Genomic DNA, 18790 nt, shown 5'->3' with positions numbered 1-18790 from the left:
TGCCTGAGGATCTGGAATGCCAATGGGGGCTGCATCTCCTGCCTCAGTGTCCTGTCCCTGAGCCTGGCCTATTCTCCCTCTCCTGCTCCCTTCCCTCTGGGAAAACCCAAGAGGCTGGTGCTGGGGCCAGTTCCCAAGGGTGGGGACAGAAACATATGTGGACCTTGCTGTGTAAGAACACCAAGGGATGCCCACAGGGCCAATGTGGTGACACAAGGCAGAAATAGGTGACAAATGATAGAAACGGGGGCCAGAAGGACTGTCTTAAGGGACTGACGGTAGTTGTCATGGTACAGGGCATGGATGTGCAGAGATGCGGGTGGGTGCATGACCTGGGGTGGGCAGTGCAGAAATTCACTCACTTCAGGACGCTCTCCTAAGGCATGCTGATTCAGCGAGTCTGGGGCGTGAGCCAGGTGTCCCGATTTTTAAAAAGTCCTCCCTCCCCCCCATTAAGATGATCCTGACTTAAGTGGTCCAACGACCTTGCTTTTGAGAATGCCTCAACGTTGGCCCTCCTCTTGGCCTTGATTCTCGGTTCCCTAGCTGTCTCTCGCCAGCCTGGGCCTGAAAGCTTATTTCAGCCTTGCGTAGAGATGTGAATAACCAGGATCCCCAGCTGCCTGACCAGGGGCGGCGGGGCGGGCGGGCGGGCGGGCCGCACAGCGGCGCGCGGCCGCCAGGGGTCGCCAGAGGCCTCGGCTCGAGCGCTCGGGCTCCTCCGCCCGCGGACGCCGCGCCCGAGCGAGCCTGCGAGCGAGCGAGCGAGCGGAGCCAGAGCGCTGCGGGCTCACAAAGCGGCAGGACGCGCGGCGGCGGGTGGCAGGAGCGCTGGGGAGCTAGCCAGCCGATTAGCCTTCTCGGCCACCGCGCCACAAGAGCTCGAGCAACTCGGACGCGGGGACCCGGGCCGGGCCCCAAGGTACGTTCCCCGCAGAACCCCGCGCCCCAACTTGGCGTAGTTGGGACACCTCCCCGCGGCCACCGGGGGTGGGGGCTGGCGGGGTCAGGGCCTGCCTGGGGCTGTCTCCGTGCGCCCCTCTTTCCCCGAGGCGGCGGCGGGGGGCGAGGGGAGACACCCCCCGACCCGGTCCGCAGGTCTATCCCCCATTCAGTGGGAGCCTGGACTGCTGGTCGGAGCCCTGTTTACCCCCTCCCTACCCGAGCTCTGGGCGCAGTGTCTGGGAGTCAGGCTTGCGGGTCCAGGGCTCTCCGTTTTCGGGGAGGGGTTCTGAAGCCCCTATCCGAGAGCGGCGGTGCGTAGGGCGCCCGGACGATAGCGGTCCTCTATAGTTTGATAGAGGCCCCTAATTTGTGACGCAGCCTCTTCATTTGAAACCGACCCAACCCCCCTCCATTCGTGAGAGAGACCCCTGGGTCTGTAGATCCGCCGCAGGTGTGCCCGGGGCTGACCCTGGCCCCGCGGGGCGGTCCCCGCTCGCCCCGACGGCGGGGGCGCGCAGCCCTCCGCTCGCCGCCCCGGGCCTCCCCTCACCGCCCCCGCGTGCCCCTGCCCCGCAGATGCCAGCGATCGCGGTGCTCGCGGCGGCTGCCGCGGCGTGGTGCTTCCTCCAGGTCGAGAGCCGGCACCTGGACGCGCTCGCCGGAGGCGCGGGCCCCAACAACGGCAATTTCCTGGACAATGACCAGTGGCTGAGCACAGTCTCTCAGTACGAGCGGGACAAGTACTGGAACCGCTTTCGAGACGTGAGTACTCGGGGCCCTGCGGGGGGCGGGAGAGCCTCAGAGCCGGAGGTGGGTGGTGGTGGCGGGGCGGGGCGGGGGTGGGGGGGTGGCGGGGCGCCTTCCTAGCGTGTGGGAGAAGCGCTGGTGCAGACTTCGCAGGCAGCTTGTGGGGTCGGGGTTCATGGGCTTCATCTTGCCTGAGAGGAACTTTGAAGACAACTTCGAAGGCTTGATGCTCTTCGCCCCTGTTACCTGCGGTCCAGGTGTGTGTAATGGTACCACTGGGGGAAAGTGATTGCACTGAACATGGTATTAACAGTGGGCAGCTGCGGAGACAGAGGCTCCTTCAGCTTAGGAGTTCTCCTAATGCTGCTGGTTGACTTTATCAAGCCCCCTGGAGAACCTCCCTGGGTAGCAGTGACTTAGACCATCTCTGGCAGGGGGCGGGGTGGGGTGGGGGTGTCCAGAAGAATGCCTGTTGCCGAGGTTTAGGTTCGGAGTGAGCCCAGCTTGTTGAGTAGGGAGCCAGGTGTCCAGGAGGTTCAGAGAACCATGGCTTTGATACATGCTCCTGTTGGGAGGGAGCATGGGGGTTTGGACCCTGGGCATCCTTAGAATGGAAAGGGAGCAGGCACTGGTGAGTTAGTCCACCACCCTGAAGGGGAGCCTGAATGGCAGAGGATGCTCCTCTGAGGGAGACGTGGGAGGCGAGAAAGTTATTCCTGGGCACCCAGAGGCAATCTGCTGCCTGTTTCTGCCCCAGGCTGGCGGCTGCTCCCCAGGTACGACCGGGAAGATGCCGGCCCAGAGGCTCCTGACGCAGTCTTTCCAGCAGATGGCATCCCCTCTGTGCTGTGGGAGGTGCTGCCAGCTCTCTCAGAGGCTGCCCCAGGTGGCTGGGACCATGTGCTTCTAGGGGACTAGGGAAAACTTAAATGATATTTAACACTAGGAATTCCTGCCCTGGGGAGGGACCCATACCACGGAGCCCCTGGTCTTGGCACAGGACTCCTTGAGTGGGAGACATGTGGAAGTGGGACCTGGATTCCTCTTACCCCATGCCCGGCATGCCTAGCCATTGCAAAGGGAGGGCCTGAGAAATCCAGTTAATCCAGATGTCTTCTAGTACTTTCTAAAGAGCACCTCTCCAGGGCCCATTCCAGAGGCGCTAAGGCCTTGAGTGGGGACTTACTTATCTCTCTCCTCTCTGTTCCTCTTCCCTTTCCCTTTAGTTGATGGTGGTCTTTTCCTTGAAAGAGGCTTTCGAACACTTTGGATGAACAAGCGATATGAGGCCTTACTGCTCCTCTCCCCGCCACCCCCGACCCCCACCCCCTAGCACCATGAGATCTGTTCCTGATCTGTTCTGTTAACCATCTCGCATCCCTTTTCTGTTCCACCCCAAAGAGCCCTGTACAGACTACCTTTGCCTGTGGCTGAAAAAGTTGGCCAAGCTGCCTGAAAGATGCCCTATGAAAGCTTCCATTCCCAGACTCACACAGGGTAGAAATTATCTTGCTTTTTTCTTGCCTTCTTCATTACATTTTAGATAAAGTTGAGGAAAGGGGCAGATGCTTGACTCTGCCCCTTGGCTAGAGCTGGAGGACACAGCCCCTTCTGCACACCCCCTCTGGTTCATGTGGCAGCTGGGTTGGATGGAAAGCGACTGTGCCTGTTGGTCTTCGGTGTGGACAGGTTTACTCTGCTTTTGTGTATTTTCAAGGTTTTCTAGTCTTGGTGTATCATGCATATGGCACTCTTCTTGTTTCCCATTCAGATTTAAATTTCAAAAGATTGGGCTTTTCTTCATTTCTCATCTTTCTTGCAAATGGTGACATTTTTAATTCTTGGATCAGTGTTTTTACAAGCCTAACTGATCATGAAGCTCTCAAGTGGGGTGCTTGTTAAATTGTAGCACCCAGACTCACCCCTTCCTCCTCAGAGATTCTGATTCTATAGTCCTGGGATGAGTGCTGGAAATCCATATTTTAAAAGAACATTCTAGGTAATTCCTAGGATGACTAGGAATACTTCCTGTTGAAAATATCCTAAGCTTAACAAAAAGAGAAAATCTGTGTTCAAATGCATTGCTTTTTTTGTTTCTGGAGCAAATTTAGGTGTTCAGCTAATATTTTTTAGCAGTATATATTCTTTAAAAATGATAATTTAATCCAACGTACCATTAAAAACATCCAAAATGTTTCAGAATTTCAAATATCTTCAATCATCAACCGTGGCATTAATATAAGCTCCATGGAGTCTTCTGATGCTAGCCGTGGGTCAGACATAATTTAATTCCATTAATATAATTTAATGCCGTTAACCTCTTTAAAGTGTTATGAAACTCAAACTAGATTCTCTTTTAGGCTGAGTCTGAGTGTCTTTAGTTGATTGTTTTACTTGAAATAACCACAAAACCTCCATCCCCTGGGACCAGGGACTAAAATGTTGCTTCCTGTAGAAGCAATTCAGTGGACAGTTGACAGAGCTTCAGCAAAGGGTGCCAGGGATCAGCCAGCCTGGTGATTTTCACTGAGCCATCACTGTTTCACTGGCCTCGCTGGAGATTGACAACGCTCAGCTTCTCTCCTGCTGTTTCAGTTTTGTGGAAACCACTGATAACTTTGAAAGACCAGGCCCTGAAACTATTATGATATTGTTATGATGCTTGTCAGTTGTGAGAAAGTAACTTTTTGCCTTTTACTTTGTGAAAGGAAACTTTTTGCCCTTTCCCTTGACTTGTTTTCTTTTTTTTCTTTTTTGTCTGTTTTCTTTTTTGCACTCAAGGGAAGACATATTAAGAAGTGGCTTTTGAACTTTTGAAATTGAAAACTAAGAGCCCCTTTTAGAGAGTTGACGATACTCCTTGGTGGAAGTTATTGGCTAAATTTGAAGTGGAGGTGGGTGGCGGGCTGTGTGCTCCGTGTTCTCTTGCCTGTTGAATGTGCTGTGATGTTGCCAGAGAGGACCGGTCAGCCTCTACCTAATACTTTGAAGTAGTCCTATTGCTCTAGATACACAAATAATGCTATCTCCTTCTTTCCAGAAGTAAAACTTTCACAGCTACTCTATGGTTTGTTGCCTGGAGCAATGGAGCCAGGAGAAATATAACAACATACAGATGTTTGCTCCTGAATGTAGTGGGAGCCTGTTAGTTTGGTCATTCTTCTTTGATAAATACTAGCAATTGGGATGTTTTGGCCAGATGGAGACCTGGACTTCTGCACAAATACAGTATGAAGAAGGAGAGGATGAAGACAGACGTTGATGTTAAGTTGTATGGTTATTCCCTTCCAGCTGCTCCCACTGGTGTGCTTTTTGCTCCTCTGTGGTTTCAGGTTCAGGGGTGAGGATGCCGCAGCCAGTTTCCTGATTTTTTTTCTTTTTATGACTCTGATTTGGCTTTCCATACAGTTTCTGTAAGGAGATTTTCCTCTGTTCATTTCCTACATTCATTTGTAATCTGTCCATTCATTCCAACAAACATCTGACTGTCTAACATGTGCTAGGCAGTGGCTAGAAGAATAAGATATATACATGTGATCTCTTCTCTCAGGTAACCACTTGTCTACTGGATGGAACTTTAACTTCCGCAGTCAGTATTTCTTCCTTGTTCTGTTTTCTTTGAACGAAATATTTATTTATTTATTTGGCTGCACCAGGTCTTATCAGTTGTGGCATGCAGGATCTTTGATCTTCACTGTGGCATATGGGATCTAGTTCCCTGACCAGGGATCGGACCCCAGCCCCCTGCATTGGGAGCTTAGAGTGTTAGCCACTGGACCACCAGGGAAGTCCCTGTTTTCTTTTTTTAAAAGTGGTATTCTTATAAAAGTAATATACACAAATTGCAGGTGAAATAGAACATTGTAGAAACAGTGGTATCTAACATCCTGCCCTTAGTGTGCTAGCCATTGTTTAAGGTGGTTTGCATATATTATCTCATGTAATATTCATAACCATCCTAGGAGAGAAGCACTATTATTCTTATTTACTAGGAAGTGAAGTCTCTTGCCCACAGAGCTGGACTGTGAAGGAGCTGGACTGGACCCAGGTGGCCTGTCTCTAGACTCTTGCAGCCCATTGAGAGAGGAGTGGATTTGGGCTGTGAGTCGCCATTGGTATTACACTGAAAGTCTTTGCTGCTTTCTGCCTAAGGGAAATCAGTAAGGAGCCTTAGGTTGAGACCAAGTGGAGTGGGAAGCCAGGTGGACACAGCTTATGGTAGAGGTCACATCAGGGCTTTTCTTCTGCTAATAATGAGCTTCTGATTTGATTAAAATAATATTGTTGCTTACACCAAACATGACATTTTCTTTCCTTTGCACTCATGAAACTAGCCCTGACATTTAACTCTGGGATAATTGCCTTTAGCAGGCCTGAAGACTCAGAAGTGTTGCCTTGGCTGGCATTTATCTTACTCCAGAGTGACCTGAGTTTGTAATTCTAATGAGACCACAAGGACCAGCCTGCGTGCTTTTTCCTTCTCGTGCACACGCTGTGGGATTTGGTGGTCTCTGTAGCAGGACTGGGGTGTCATGGAGCATCTGATCTGCTCATTTGATCTCAACGTCTCAGCTATAATGAGTTTCAAGGGCAAGGGAGGCTTATTGATAGAATAGTGGCTGCCTCAGTCTGTGGGGTCAGTGACAAGAGAGGTGGTGTGGCTTAGTGGATCAGCCATTAATCTGTCACCACAGAAACTCGGCTTGTAATAGAGAGTAGCAGAAAATCATTTTGATTAAACAGGTTCAAGGAGAATTAAATGAGTTTGTGATCCTGACTTTCCTTAATGAACCCACTATCTTAAATCCCCTATACTAGATGACCACCGATAGAAATAATTATTTCACAGGAATCATTATAAAGGGACAGTGTAGAAATTGATAAGCCTATGGCCATTCTTGTATTTCCTGCCCTTTCAGTTTACTCTTATAGAGAGAACCTAGTTTTTGCCTGGCAAGGATAGTACAGCGTGTGCCCCAGTCGACCCTCGCAGGCTGTTCCCCTATGTCTCCTGGTCCTCCCAGCCCTGCCCCAACTGTGCTCCAGTGGAACTGGATTGCTAGGCACAGGAGTACTCTCCTGTATGCTGAAGAGATTATTTTCAAAAGCAAGGAATGGTTTCAAATGGATCATTGGACCCATACCTTTCCCCTGGAAGAGTGGGACATAAACATTAGCTCAACTATTTGTGCTCAGGGAGACACAGTAATGTTAGAAATTAAATATTTTAAAATGTCATTTCTTACTCACTGTAGTATGTTTCAAGTTAAGCACGTTCAGTATCTAAACTTGAACACCTTCCAGATGACTCATTTTACCTTTCCTCTGGGGAGGTGGCTGTTTATGTTCCTTAGGAAATTCCTCAGACTCAAGCTCATAGATAGTTTCATCTCCCTGGGTAAGATAATTACAAAGGCAAGAAATTTTCTATGAGAGGCTAAATAATTTGCCCAAGATTACAGGTATTTTTTTGGTTCGTATTTTCTCCATTATAAGATGCTGTCAATTGTAGAATGTGCCATTTTTGTGCTACTCAGAAAGAAAGCAGTGTTGAGAAGGAAGAGTTTAATAGAGCCATGGATAAAGCTAGGACTCCAGAGGATCCCCTCAGTGTGAAGGTAAATGAGAAATAAACTCACAATGCAGAAAAGGGACCATAGCAGAGCGATTCATGTGTCTCTACCTTGGCACTGGTGGATGAAGGGGAAAAGTAGGATCTGGGCAATTGGCAGGCTGGCTCTTTCCGATTTCTGGTCTGAGTGCACACAACCGTGGTGGTCTCCCCGCCCCAACCTTAGACAGTAAATTCAGTCTCGGGCTGTTTGTCCTCTCTGAATCTCTGACTTCTCATTTGGTAAATGTGGGATGCTCACAGTGTATTGGTGAGGGCTCCAATGCAAGTGACTGAAACCTGGTCCACACTGACTTAAATGGAAAGGAAAATTTACTTGTGTAGCTGAAAATTCTGCTGATAAATTATAGATCTAGATAAGGCTGGATCCATGGGCTCAGGCTGCACTACTAGACTTGGGTGTGTATGTTTGTCATTTTCTTACCACTTCCCCAACCGCCCACCCATCTTTGGACTCTATTTCCCATGTGTTGGTTGTATTCTCAGGCTGATTAGTTCCATGTAGTGACTTATTAGTTCCATGTAGTGACATTTCTATTAAGCGAAAGAGGAGAGTGAAAAAGTTGGCATAAAGCTCAACATTCGGAAAACTAAGATCATGGCATCTGATCCCAACCTTTCATGGGAAATAGATGGGGAAACAGTGGAAACAGTGTCAGACTGTATTTTTCTGGGCTCCAAAATCACTGCAGATGGTGGTTGCAGCCATGAAATTAAAAGACGCTTACTTCTTGGAAGGAAAGTTATGACAAACCTAGATAGCATATTCAAAAGCAGAGACATTGCTTTGCCAACAAAGGTCCGTCTAGTCAAGGCTATGGTTTTTCCAGTGATCATGTATGGATATGAGAGTTGGGCTGTGAAGAAAGCTGAGCGCCGAAGAATTGATGCTTTTGAACTGTGGTGGTGGAGAAGACTCTTGAGAGTCTCTTGGACTGCAAGGAGATCCAACCAGTCCATTCTAAAGGAGATCAACCCTGGGATTTCTTTGGAGGGAATGATGCTGAAGCTGAAACTCCAGTACTTTGGCCACCTCATGCGAAGAGTTGACTCATTGGAAAAGACCCTGATGCTGGGAGGGATTGGGGGCAGGAGGAGAAGGGGATGACAGAGGATGAGATGGCTGGATGGCATCACTGACTTGATGGACGTGAGTCTGAGTGTACTCTGGGAGTTGGTGATGGACAGGGAGGCCTGATGTGCTGTGATTCATGGGGTCGCAAAGAGTCGGACACAACTGAGCGACTGAACTGAACTGAAGATACTGTAGCTTTTATGTCTCAGTATTGCCACAGAAGTCCCAGAATTGAGACTTGTCAGGTTTACCTGTGTTGTACCCCAGTTGATCACTGTGGCCACGTTGGTGGCATATGTGTTAACTGGCCAGTCTTGGGTACATGCCCATCCCTGGGGTGGGACCTGGGACCTGGGTGGTGGGGACTCCATCAACTTGCATGGTTGAAGAAGGATTGAAGGGTAGTTTCTTAAGGGGAAATGGATGCCTTCTGGGCAAACATCACAGGGGTCCACTGTGTTGATCAGCCCCACTCAGCTGGCATGGGGAGGATAAATTGGCTAATACTAGTGAAGCTGTTAGCAAAGTGTCTGGCTTAATACTAAGTGGAGGCTATTAATTTTATTAGTATTAACAACTCCTGTTGTACTTACATATGCATTATTCTTCAATTTATGGTTGTATGTATTTATGTTTTAGCTTCTTCTGTAGTTTTGTTCTTCCTGAAATAAGAGCCTGAGTTTTATCATGCCTTGCATGCAGTAGGTGGTCTATTAGCATTTTATTGATTTGAACTATTACTTAAGCACACCTCGTGATGAATCTCTGGGAAAGGAAAGCCTGTAGAATTACTGGTGCAGATTTTTTGGTATGTGAAGATTCTAGGTTACACAAACATTGAAAAACATCTTTTTTTTCTTTCATTCTAACCCCCATCTCTAAGTAGGACCTTACAACCTTTTAACCCCTTTTAGGATATCCTGAGGAGAAGGCAATGGCAACCCACTCCAGTAGTCTTGCCTGGAAAATCCCATGGACGGAGGAGCCTGGTGGGCTGCAGTCCATGTGGTCGCGAAGAGTCGGACACGAGTGAGCGACTTCCCTTTCACTTTTCACTTTCATGCATTGGAGAAGGAAATGGCAACCCACTCCAATGTTCTTGCCTGGAGAATCCCAGGGACAGGGGAGCCTGGTGGGCTGCCATCTATGGGGTCGCATAGAGTTGGACACGACTAAAGCGACTTAGCAGCAGCAGCAGGATATCCTGATGTACAAAGCTCTTTGTCCCCAGACCTTTACCATTGAGCCCAGTGCAGAAATCTGCTTAGTGAATGTTTGAATGAATTTGAGTGAATGAAGGAATGAAGGCGTGAACTCTTCCGTACCAGGATTTTGCACACTTCCACAACAAAGAAGCAGATGTTTATTGTAGAGGGGTGGCCCCAGGACACCATGCTGGCCTTGGACTTGTGTCTCTCATTCTGTTAGTAATTGACCATGATGATGGATACAAACCAATGGGCATGCTGTGGAGAGGCAGGGGAGCTTGACTGAGAAGCTCAATGCCCCCCTCACAATCTGGGTGCAGTCCCTGAACCTGCAGAAAGCTCTTCATGGTGAAGAAGCCCCTCTGAGCCTGGGCTCACCTTCCAGTCTTGTGGATGAGCTTGGGTCTTGGCTGCAGCATCACTGTCCTCATCTGCAAAACTAGTGATCGCACCTCCTGGGGGGTTTTGGGAGCATGGAGTGAGCTTCTGGCACAAAGTAGATAGATCCTTGTGATCTTTAAGTGCCTGATATAATTACCTGTGATTCTGATATAATTTCCGAGGGTCCTGGGAGCATAAGTGAGTTGTTGGCACACAGCTGTAGATGTCGCTTTCTGTCTCATGTCTTAGAGAAATGTTGGGGAAATTGGTTCCATTTTCCTTGAGCCTGTCTTTACTTCATACCTTGCTGGCTGGAAGGCTGTCTTCAGTTCTGTATGGTTTTTTAAAAGTTAAATTTTTTCTGATTGTAGGTCCTGTCATAGCCATCTCTGTTGTGTAAATTGCCCTTGCCCTGCCTCTTCCTTTAAAAACATCCTTCCTCCTCCTCTGGGGTCTGGGCCCATGAGTTTCTCCTTCCCTCTGTGGTCAAGAGTCCTGGGCTTTAGAACTCCTCCAGTTCTCACTGCTCTTTAGAAATCAGGGTGAGATAGAATTTCTTGGGTAGAGAGATTTGTGAACTTTCTATTAAAAAATGAGACTGGTATTACATGGACTGTTCCTTGACTTCCTGCCCATCCCTCCCTCCCTTTTCTGAGAACCAGCTGGGCACCAAGCTTGGAAGCTAAAGATGGAAACCAAGATTTCCACCCACAAGTGTCAGAGTTCAGACTTACCTGCAGTTGGAGTGCTGAACAGTATGAGGCGTCATTGACCCTGGGTCTGGGTCCTTCCAGTGTCCTTGTGACAGATGTGAGGATGTTGATTTATCTTGGGGCCAGAAGTAAGGTGTGTTCACAGACTAGTGATGCAAATTACTGGGGATGCTCCTAGAAGGATAGCACTGATGTCCAAATTAACTCGATTGGGTTGCTATTCTTAGGATTCTGTGCAAATATGTCCCTCAGGAAACCCTCTCCCTTTATCATTTAGGGCCAAGTCTTCTTTGGTGCAGTGGGGAAGGAAGGAAGGAAATACATGTTATACATTTTGTTGTAATACTTTGCAAACTCTTCTTGTGTGATCTGTGACACGTCACACTACAGAAGACACCGTCAACATTCCCCAGCATAATTATGTGGTGGGTGAGCAGGAATTTATGCAAAGTCCATCGGCTTCTATGATTGAAGCAGAACTTACTTCGTTGTTCCAGGCAATCTTTGCAGAGATAAAGCGTGGAGAAAACAGGCAGAGAGCAAAAGGCTCCACTTTCTATTGTAGCTCTGCCCTGACTGTTCCACCATGTAAGCGGAATCACTCTGAGTTCTAAGAAGGGCCAGGCCAAGTTGCTGATGATGCTTCATGGCTAAGGCAAAAATAAAGATGCCCAGAGAAAGGTGTTAGAGCAGTGGTTCTCAGAATTACTTACATCTTTATAATCTTGAAAAAAAAAAATCATTGGCTTGTTTAAAATGCAGATCTCAGCCAGAGCAGTCTTGAGTAGGTCAAGAGTGGCACCCAGGAACCTGCATTTAAAATAAGCAATCTAGGTGATTCTGATGCAGGTAGTTCTCAGACTGTATTTTCAGGAAAGCTGTGGAGAATTATTATTTATCCCCAATAACCAATACCACTAGCACTAATGAATAATATGATTTTAGACAAACTGAGCATTTGAAGATGCAGAGTAAATTATTATGAGTACTGTATTTTCCCTTGAGGCCAAGAATGCTATCGTTGACATCAGTAGAAAGAAAGGGCTTGCTTTCTGGTGAATGTATGTACATGGGTCTCAGCAGAAACCTTGTCATGAGCTGTTCCACGAGTGGTGTGAAATTTGGCTTGTCACCACTCCTAGGGCATCAGGGCTGCTTATGCACATGAGTTCAGGGGAACTGATGTGGGACCTTTCCCATGACAAAGTCTGAGCTGATGATCTCAGCAAATTTCTCCTCTCCAAAGGGGCCTAATCACAGCCAACTCTGGTCTGACTTTGCATCTTCTCTAGCAGGCCTGATGATGATTTGTGCACAGATAAGCAGGAGGACATTGACTCCATTGATTTCTGACATTGGCATTGGTCTATGGAGAAGTGGGTATTGAAGATGGTGGATGTAATAAACAATGTTTACTCTAGGCACAGAGATGCAGATATTGTTGTCCTTTGATGTCAGCATAGGGTTGGTTCTAGAACCCCTGTGGATACCTCACCCCAAGGATGCTCTAGTTCCTTACGTAACACGGCCTAGTACAAGCTCCCCCACCACACCCGAGGGTTCTGCATCCGTGGCTATAGAGGGTAGATGGTATTGTCAGTTGAGAACACAGAGGAGGTCTGAGGGCTATGGCCTGGACAGTGGTACTACTTGCAACTCTCCTGGTGTAGTAAATCTTCATGCTTGATTGATCAGATCATTTTGGAAAGATCAGAGAACAATAAGAGCAAAGGCTAGTCAAAGTTTGGAAAATTTATGAGGATCAACAAGACATAGCAGTAATTCCTTGGGGCCCACTGAGCAAACTCTGAAACTTTGCTTTACTCTGTGTTGGCTGAATTTCCTCTAATTAATGGCACTGAAAATTGACAAAACTATTGCCGAGAGGAAGAAAATAGTTCAGTGTATTGAACAGACTTGAGTGGCTGTTTGGAGTGTTTCAGTCACCCCATTGTTAAGGGATAATTGGATAGTTTCCAGGTATTTCTGTACTCGCTGGACATGTTGAATTCCTCTGTGGCTTTGGTGGGCTTGGTTGGTTGGTGTCCAGTACTTTCATCCCACAAAGGCATCACTTCCCACCTGAGCTTGCTAGCCTTGCTGTGACTCTACCTGGTCTGTAAACTTCGACCAGCCATCTTGAATGAGGTGAAAGGAGTGAAAGTGAAAATGCTGTCCATGGTAAAGATAAAATCATACTGTCTTTCCTGGTATTAGATTATTTTTTTTTAATAAGGTGAAATTGGTTTAAAAATTCCTCCCTCCTCAGAAAGATCTTTGCATGTGCTTTAAAAAAATATCTTTTTTTTTTTCCCCCCATGGTCATCCTGAACCTAGATAGATTCGTACCTTTCTAGTAACCAGAGCCTGGTGCACAGCTTCAGTAGTTCGTTCATTCATGTTTTCACACCACAGATACTCACTGTCCAGGCTTCTGTGTACTAAGCACTATGCTGGGCAATTAGATGTAGCAGGTAGCAAAATTCCTCTCTCTCCTCCGGCATCCACAGTCTTCTTGTCTGAGATCAAGAGAAGGAACAGAGGAGCTTGGTGGCCAGGGAAGCCTGTTAAGGATTCCTCTGCAAAGGGAAAGGCCTGGTCTACAAAGGGACTAGAGAAATCTGAGCAAGCTGGACGTCCAGAGGCCTCGGGACCTGGGAGAAAGTCACATAAGACTATCTCTGAATCCGTCTGGTGGTCAAGCCCTTGAACTTATTTCAACTGTTACTGACATAGATGGTGGCTCCTGCTATTTTACCTGAGTTTAGGACCCAGACACGGACAGCAGAAGGGTGTGGTCTGTACAGTTGAGGTGGAGCATTTAGGTGATACCAGACTGGATGTGTATGGAGGCTGAAGTCCAGAGAGTTGAACATTGTCAGGGCTCCAGGTCAAGGCCAGTAGCAAGTGGAGAGATAACTGCAGAAGAGTCCTGATCTTTAACAGCCTGGCACGGGTGGAGAGTGTGTTTTATTGGAGTGGAAGATGTGCAGAGAGAGCGAGGGTTCCAGTCATATCTGTTGCACTTTCACACACCATCCACCCAGCAGCCTAGTCAGGGGACAGGATGTCACCAGCTTCTGAAAAGTCCATCTTACGTCTCCCATACTCACTGTCCCCGCTCCAGGGAAGAGCTCTGCTGAGTTACAACTCTAAGGTTAGTTTTGACTGCTTTTATACTTTTATCAATGGCATCATAAGAAGGAATTTGTGTGTGTGTATCTGGCTTCTTTTACTCAGTGTTAAGTTTGCGGTACATTGTTCATTGTGACTGTGGTTGGTTCATTCTCATTGCTGTGTGGACATTCCACAACTTACCTCTTCTTTTGTGAAGGAACACTTGGATAATTTCTGGGTTTTGACTTACAGAGTAGCAATCTCTTGGACATGTTTTCTGGCGCGTCTATGTGTACATTTTTTTCAGACGCATACCTAGTTGTGGAATCCATTGCTTGTAAGATAGGTGAATGTTCAGCAGAGATGTGGCTACATAGTTTTCCAAAATAGTTCTGCCAGTTACTCTGCCTCCATTAGTGTATAGAAGTTAACGGGGAGCAACATTTTTGTCTCTAACTCATAATCCAATTCAACCAAAATGTGTTAAGCATCAATTATGTATCAAGTACTTGTCTACCCTTATGGAGCCTCTGTTCTAGTTGAGGGAGAAAAACAGTATGCAGACTGAGGTACAATAGTTGGTTTTTAAGTGCTAAGTTTAAAATAAACTAGGGTGACTCAATTGGAAAAATAGTCTCTTCAATTAATGATGTTGGGAAAACTGAGTATTCACATGCAAAAAAAGGAAGATCCCTATCTTATACCACTCACAAAAATTAACTAGAAATAGATCGAGGATTTAAACATAAGGTCTGAAACTGTAAAAACCCCTGAAAGAAACCATAGGGGGAAAAGCTCCTTAATGTAGGTCTTGGCAGTGATTTTGGGATATGGCACCAAAAGTGTAAGCTTGCAAAAAGCAACAAATGGGACTATATCAAACTAAAATGCGTCTATAACAAAAGAAACAATCAATAAAATGAAAAGGCAACCTATAGAATGGGAGAAAATACTTGTAGACCTTCAATCTGATAAGGGATTAATATCCAAAATATATAAGGAACTCATACAACTCAATAGCCAAAAAACAAATCCAAATAAAAACAGAATAGGACCTGAACAGCCATTTTTCTAAAGAAGATATACAAATGGCCAAGAGGTACATGAAAAGACGCTCAGTCTCACTAATTATCTGGGAGTTGATCCAGTAAATCAAAACCACAATGTGCCGCCACCTGACACCTGTTGGAGTGTGTGTGCAAGCGCGTGTGCACTCAGTCATGTCTGTTTGTGACCCCATGGACTATAGCCTGCCAGGCTCCTCTGTCCACGGGATTTCCTAGGCAAGAGCACTGGAATGGATTGCTATTTCTTTCTCCAGGGGATCTTCCCCACTCAGGGATCCAACCTGCATCTTTCCCATCTCCTGAACTGCAGGCAGATTCTTCACTGCTGAGCCACCGGGGAAGCTCTTACCCATTAGCATGGCCGCCAACACAGCCATGAGTGATAACTAGTGTTGGTGAGGATGTGGAGAAAAGGGAGCCCTTGCTCAGTGCTGTTGGAGCTGAAAATTGGTGCAGCCACTATGAAGAACATGAAGTATGAAGGTTCTTCAAAAAATTAAAAGTTGAACTATCACATGATCTAGCCACCCCATCTCTGAGTATATGTCTGAAAAAAATGAAGTTGCTGTCTTGAAGAGGCGTCTGCACTGCTCTGTTCACTGCAGCATTATTTGCAACAGCCAAGACATGGGAACAACCCTGGTGCCCTAGACGCAGGAATGAATAAAGAAACTGTGCGATATATGCACAATGGAATACTATTCAACCACGAATAAGACGGAAATTCTGCAGTTTGTGAGACTACAGATGAACCTCTAAGGTATTACGCTAAGTGATATAAGTAAGAGAAAGAAGATTACTGTATGGTATCATTTATGTGCAGTCTAAAAAAGCCAGACTCAAAGAAACAGAGAGGAAAGTGATGTTTCCCAGGAGGCCGAGGAAATAAGGAGCTGTTGGTCAAAGAGTGCAAATTTCCAGGCATAAGGCGAGTACATTCTGGGAATCTCACGTGTAGCATGGTGACTAGTTAAAAACACTACATTGTAAACTTGAACGTTGTTAGGAGAGTGGACCTTAAATGTTCTTACCATAACAACAGCATCAAAGCGGGAATTTTGTGAGGTGGTCTATTGTCATTGGTAATCATTTCACAATATGTGCCTGAATCAGATCATCACTTCGCGTACCTCAGACTCACACAATGTTCTGTTGTAACACTGAGGGGAAACTCGGTTAAAGGGAATAAGAAGGAGATATATTTACGCTCTAGTTGTGAGTTTTGTTCTTTTGACTTTAAGTTGTTCTTTTCCTCGTTGAGAGCTAATTTGGAAAGAGGACTTAGCTGAAGAGAAGAGGAATCTCTTCTGAAGCTGAACAGAAGAAGAGAAATAATTGACTTCCTTCCCAAATGCAGTTGCTGTTAACTTCCCAAAGTCTTACTGTCAAAATCTCTGTGTTCGTGGTTGATACCATGCTGTGAATATGACTTGGTTTTCTCTCTCTCTCTCTCTTTTTTTTTTTTTTCATGTAATGACACAGCACAAACATTTTGTTAGCATGATCATTTTAGTATACCATGATGCTGTTCTTTGTAAATGACACTTAAATGGTATAAGTCCACTGACTATCTATACTGCAGTATAAAAATCTAAATCCATTGCTAAAATATCTGACAGTAAACACTTAGCTGTTTCCAGTTTTCCTTAATCCAAATAAGTATATGATGAATGTTTGAGTATATGAGCCTTTCAGCAGTTAGATTTCCTTACCATGTATTCCCAGAAGTAGAAATACATGGTGTAATGGCATGCATTTTCAAGGTCACTGATGTATGTTACCATGTTGTAGTGACTCGACCCCCAGTATTATGGAAGGTGTGTTTTATTACACCCTTGCCAGCTTTGGCTATTAGTGACTTTTTGGTAAAGAAAGAGAATATGATAGAAGCTTAGCATGCCAAGATATGTGCAAGTACTGAGTCAACACAGGTAAGATGATGCCTGCAAGAGTCCCAAGAGGGAGGAGGGTTTCTCTGATCCCTCCTGAGTTTGTCAGGGAACCCGGTGTGAGAGGTCAGCAGCTGACCCAGGTTGGGGGGACAGGAGCTGCGGCCCCTTCTCACCATGGTACATGGCCCTGTGAATGCACGGCAGAGCCCACTCTGAAGAGCCCTTTGAACTGGTTGTGGAGATATGAATAAATCCCAGCCTCGTTCATAACAGGGAGCAGGAGCAGATGCTGCAAGCCAGATTTCAGGTGAAACTGCTACTGACGGATCCCCTGCTCCTGATAGAAAGTGTAGATGCTTTCATGCCCTTGCGGTGGAGGAGGGTGAGAGGAGATCATTAAAAACCGAGTCCATCCCCAACATGACGGTAAAATGGTTTCTCCTGTCGAATACCGACAAGGCCGGGGCCCACGTCTCAGGCTGCGTTTGTGTTCAAGACATCTGCCTGACTTTCATCACCTAGTATTTCCTCCACCACCGGCCTTCTGGTGCACTCGCCTCAGAGGAGGCAGGGAGAAGGGTTCCCCTGGCTGCTGTCCCAGCATCATGCCGGCGGTGGGAAACATGAGTTCTCTGCGTCTGTTGGCTCCCTGGGTGCCGTCTGCAGGCCTGGAGCAGTGATAGAGCGGTGATTCCCAACTTGAGAAGGGTTTGCCCCCGGGGGACGTTGGGCAGTGTCTGGAGACATTTTTGATTCCCACAATGCGGGGGTGGCGGGGGGTGTTGGGGGATGGTGTTGCTGGCATCAGTGAGTAGAGGCCAAGACTTACTAAACATCCTATCAGGCACAGGTCTCCCTGCATGTCATCTCCACCCCTGTAATGTCAACAGTGCCAAGGCTAAAAATGCTGGCCTTCGAAAGACGGCTGTCCCTTTCATGATGAGGATTTTATTTATTTGTTCACCTTTGGTTGTGTTTGGGTCTTCACTGCATCACAGGCTCCCCTCCAGTTGCAGCGAGAGGGGCCTACTCTCTAGTTGTGGTGTGTGGGCCCCTCATTGTGGGGGCTTCTCTTGCTGCAGAGTGCAGGCTCTTTGGCACCAGGCTCAGCAGCCATGGCTCCTGGGGGCCAGAGCGCAGGCTTAAAGCTGCGACACATGGGCTCAACTACGCCACAGCACAAGGGATCCCCAGACCAGGGATGGAACTTGCGTTTCCTGGATTGGCAGGCAGACTCTGTACCACCGAGCCATCAGGGAAGCCCTGTGACGGTGAGTTTTAATGTGAGGCATAGTCTAGGTGGAAGAGTCTAGGGTGAAGGGCATATGGGGAGTTGTTCTTCCTGTCACTCATTTAAGAAATCAGTGTGACGGGGACTGTCCCAGACCCTGGGACACAGACAGCATCCTCTGTGCCAGTGGGGCGCACATTCTAGCGCACGAGCTCCTCAGATTCCAGGCACTTGACTTTGCTGGAGCCAAGAGAAGAGATGAGGAATCAGACACATGCATTATTGTTTTATATGTTGAGGAAATCTGACGCATTATCACAGCCAATCAGGTATAATAAAAATCATACGACTTTTATTATTATTTTTGTCAAGATAAATGGCCACAGGGAGTTTTTGTGTGAGATGTTGTGTATTTACCTGTGAGTCACAGTAAATTGCCTGCGCTGTGAATCAGAGAGACTGTTTGATTTCATTTCCCCAAAGAGCAGAAAAATGCACCATGAAAATATTTCTGTTCCTCCAAAGAGCTGACAGGCTCCAGATGGACGGACGGGTGGCTCTCCCCTGAATCTCGTTTCACCACACGTCTTGGGTAGTGGCTGTTGTTTCCAGCAAGATGATTCTTGTTCACAACTCACTTCTTCCCTAAATGCTGCACAGCAGATTTTAATGACCTGCTCCTCTGGGTTCTGTAGCCACGACAGCCCGCACGGCACAGCTCCATACCAGAGTGCGTATTCCTCACGCTGGGTTCTTGTTTTGTCTGTCGGAGGTGCACCTGG

At 47.0% G+C, this 18790-nt stretch overlaps 1 protein-coding gene across 2 annotated transcripts in view; it reads left to right on the top strand.

Moving 5' to 3' along the window:
• The first annotated feature begins 776 nt into the window (after positions 1 to 776).
• SPOCK1 (SPARC (osteonectin), cwcv and kazal like domains proteoglycan 1) overlaps positions 777 to 18790 on the top strand; it is a 593060-nt gene continuing 575046 nt past the window's right edge. For both annotated transcript variants that reach the window (XM_027970268.2, XM_042250908.1), the window contains exons 1-2: positions 777 to 922; positions 1522 to 1707. In XM_027970268.2, the coding sequence (XP_027826069.1) occupies positions 1522 to 1707 (186 nt within the window). In that variant the 5' untranslated portion in view covers positions 777 to 922. The remainder of the gene's footprint in view (positions 923 to 1521; positions 1708 to 18790) is intronic.

Source organism: Ovis aries, chromosome 5 (genome assembly GCF_016772045.2).
Source record: "Ovis aries strain OAR_USU_Benz2616 breed Rambouillet chromosome 5, ARS-UI_Ramb_v3.0, whole genome shotgun sequence".
Lineage (NCBI taxonomy): Eukaryota > Metazoa > Chordata > Mammalia > Artiodactyla > Bovidae > Ovis > Ovis aries.
The sequence above is the reverse complement of the archived record's forward strand: the minus strand, read 5'-3'. Positions and strand labels throughout refer to the sequence as shown.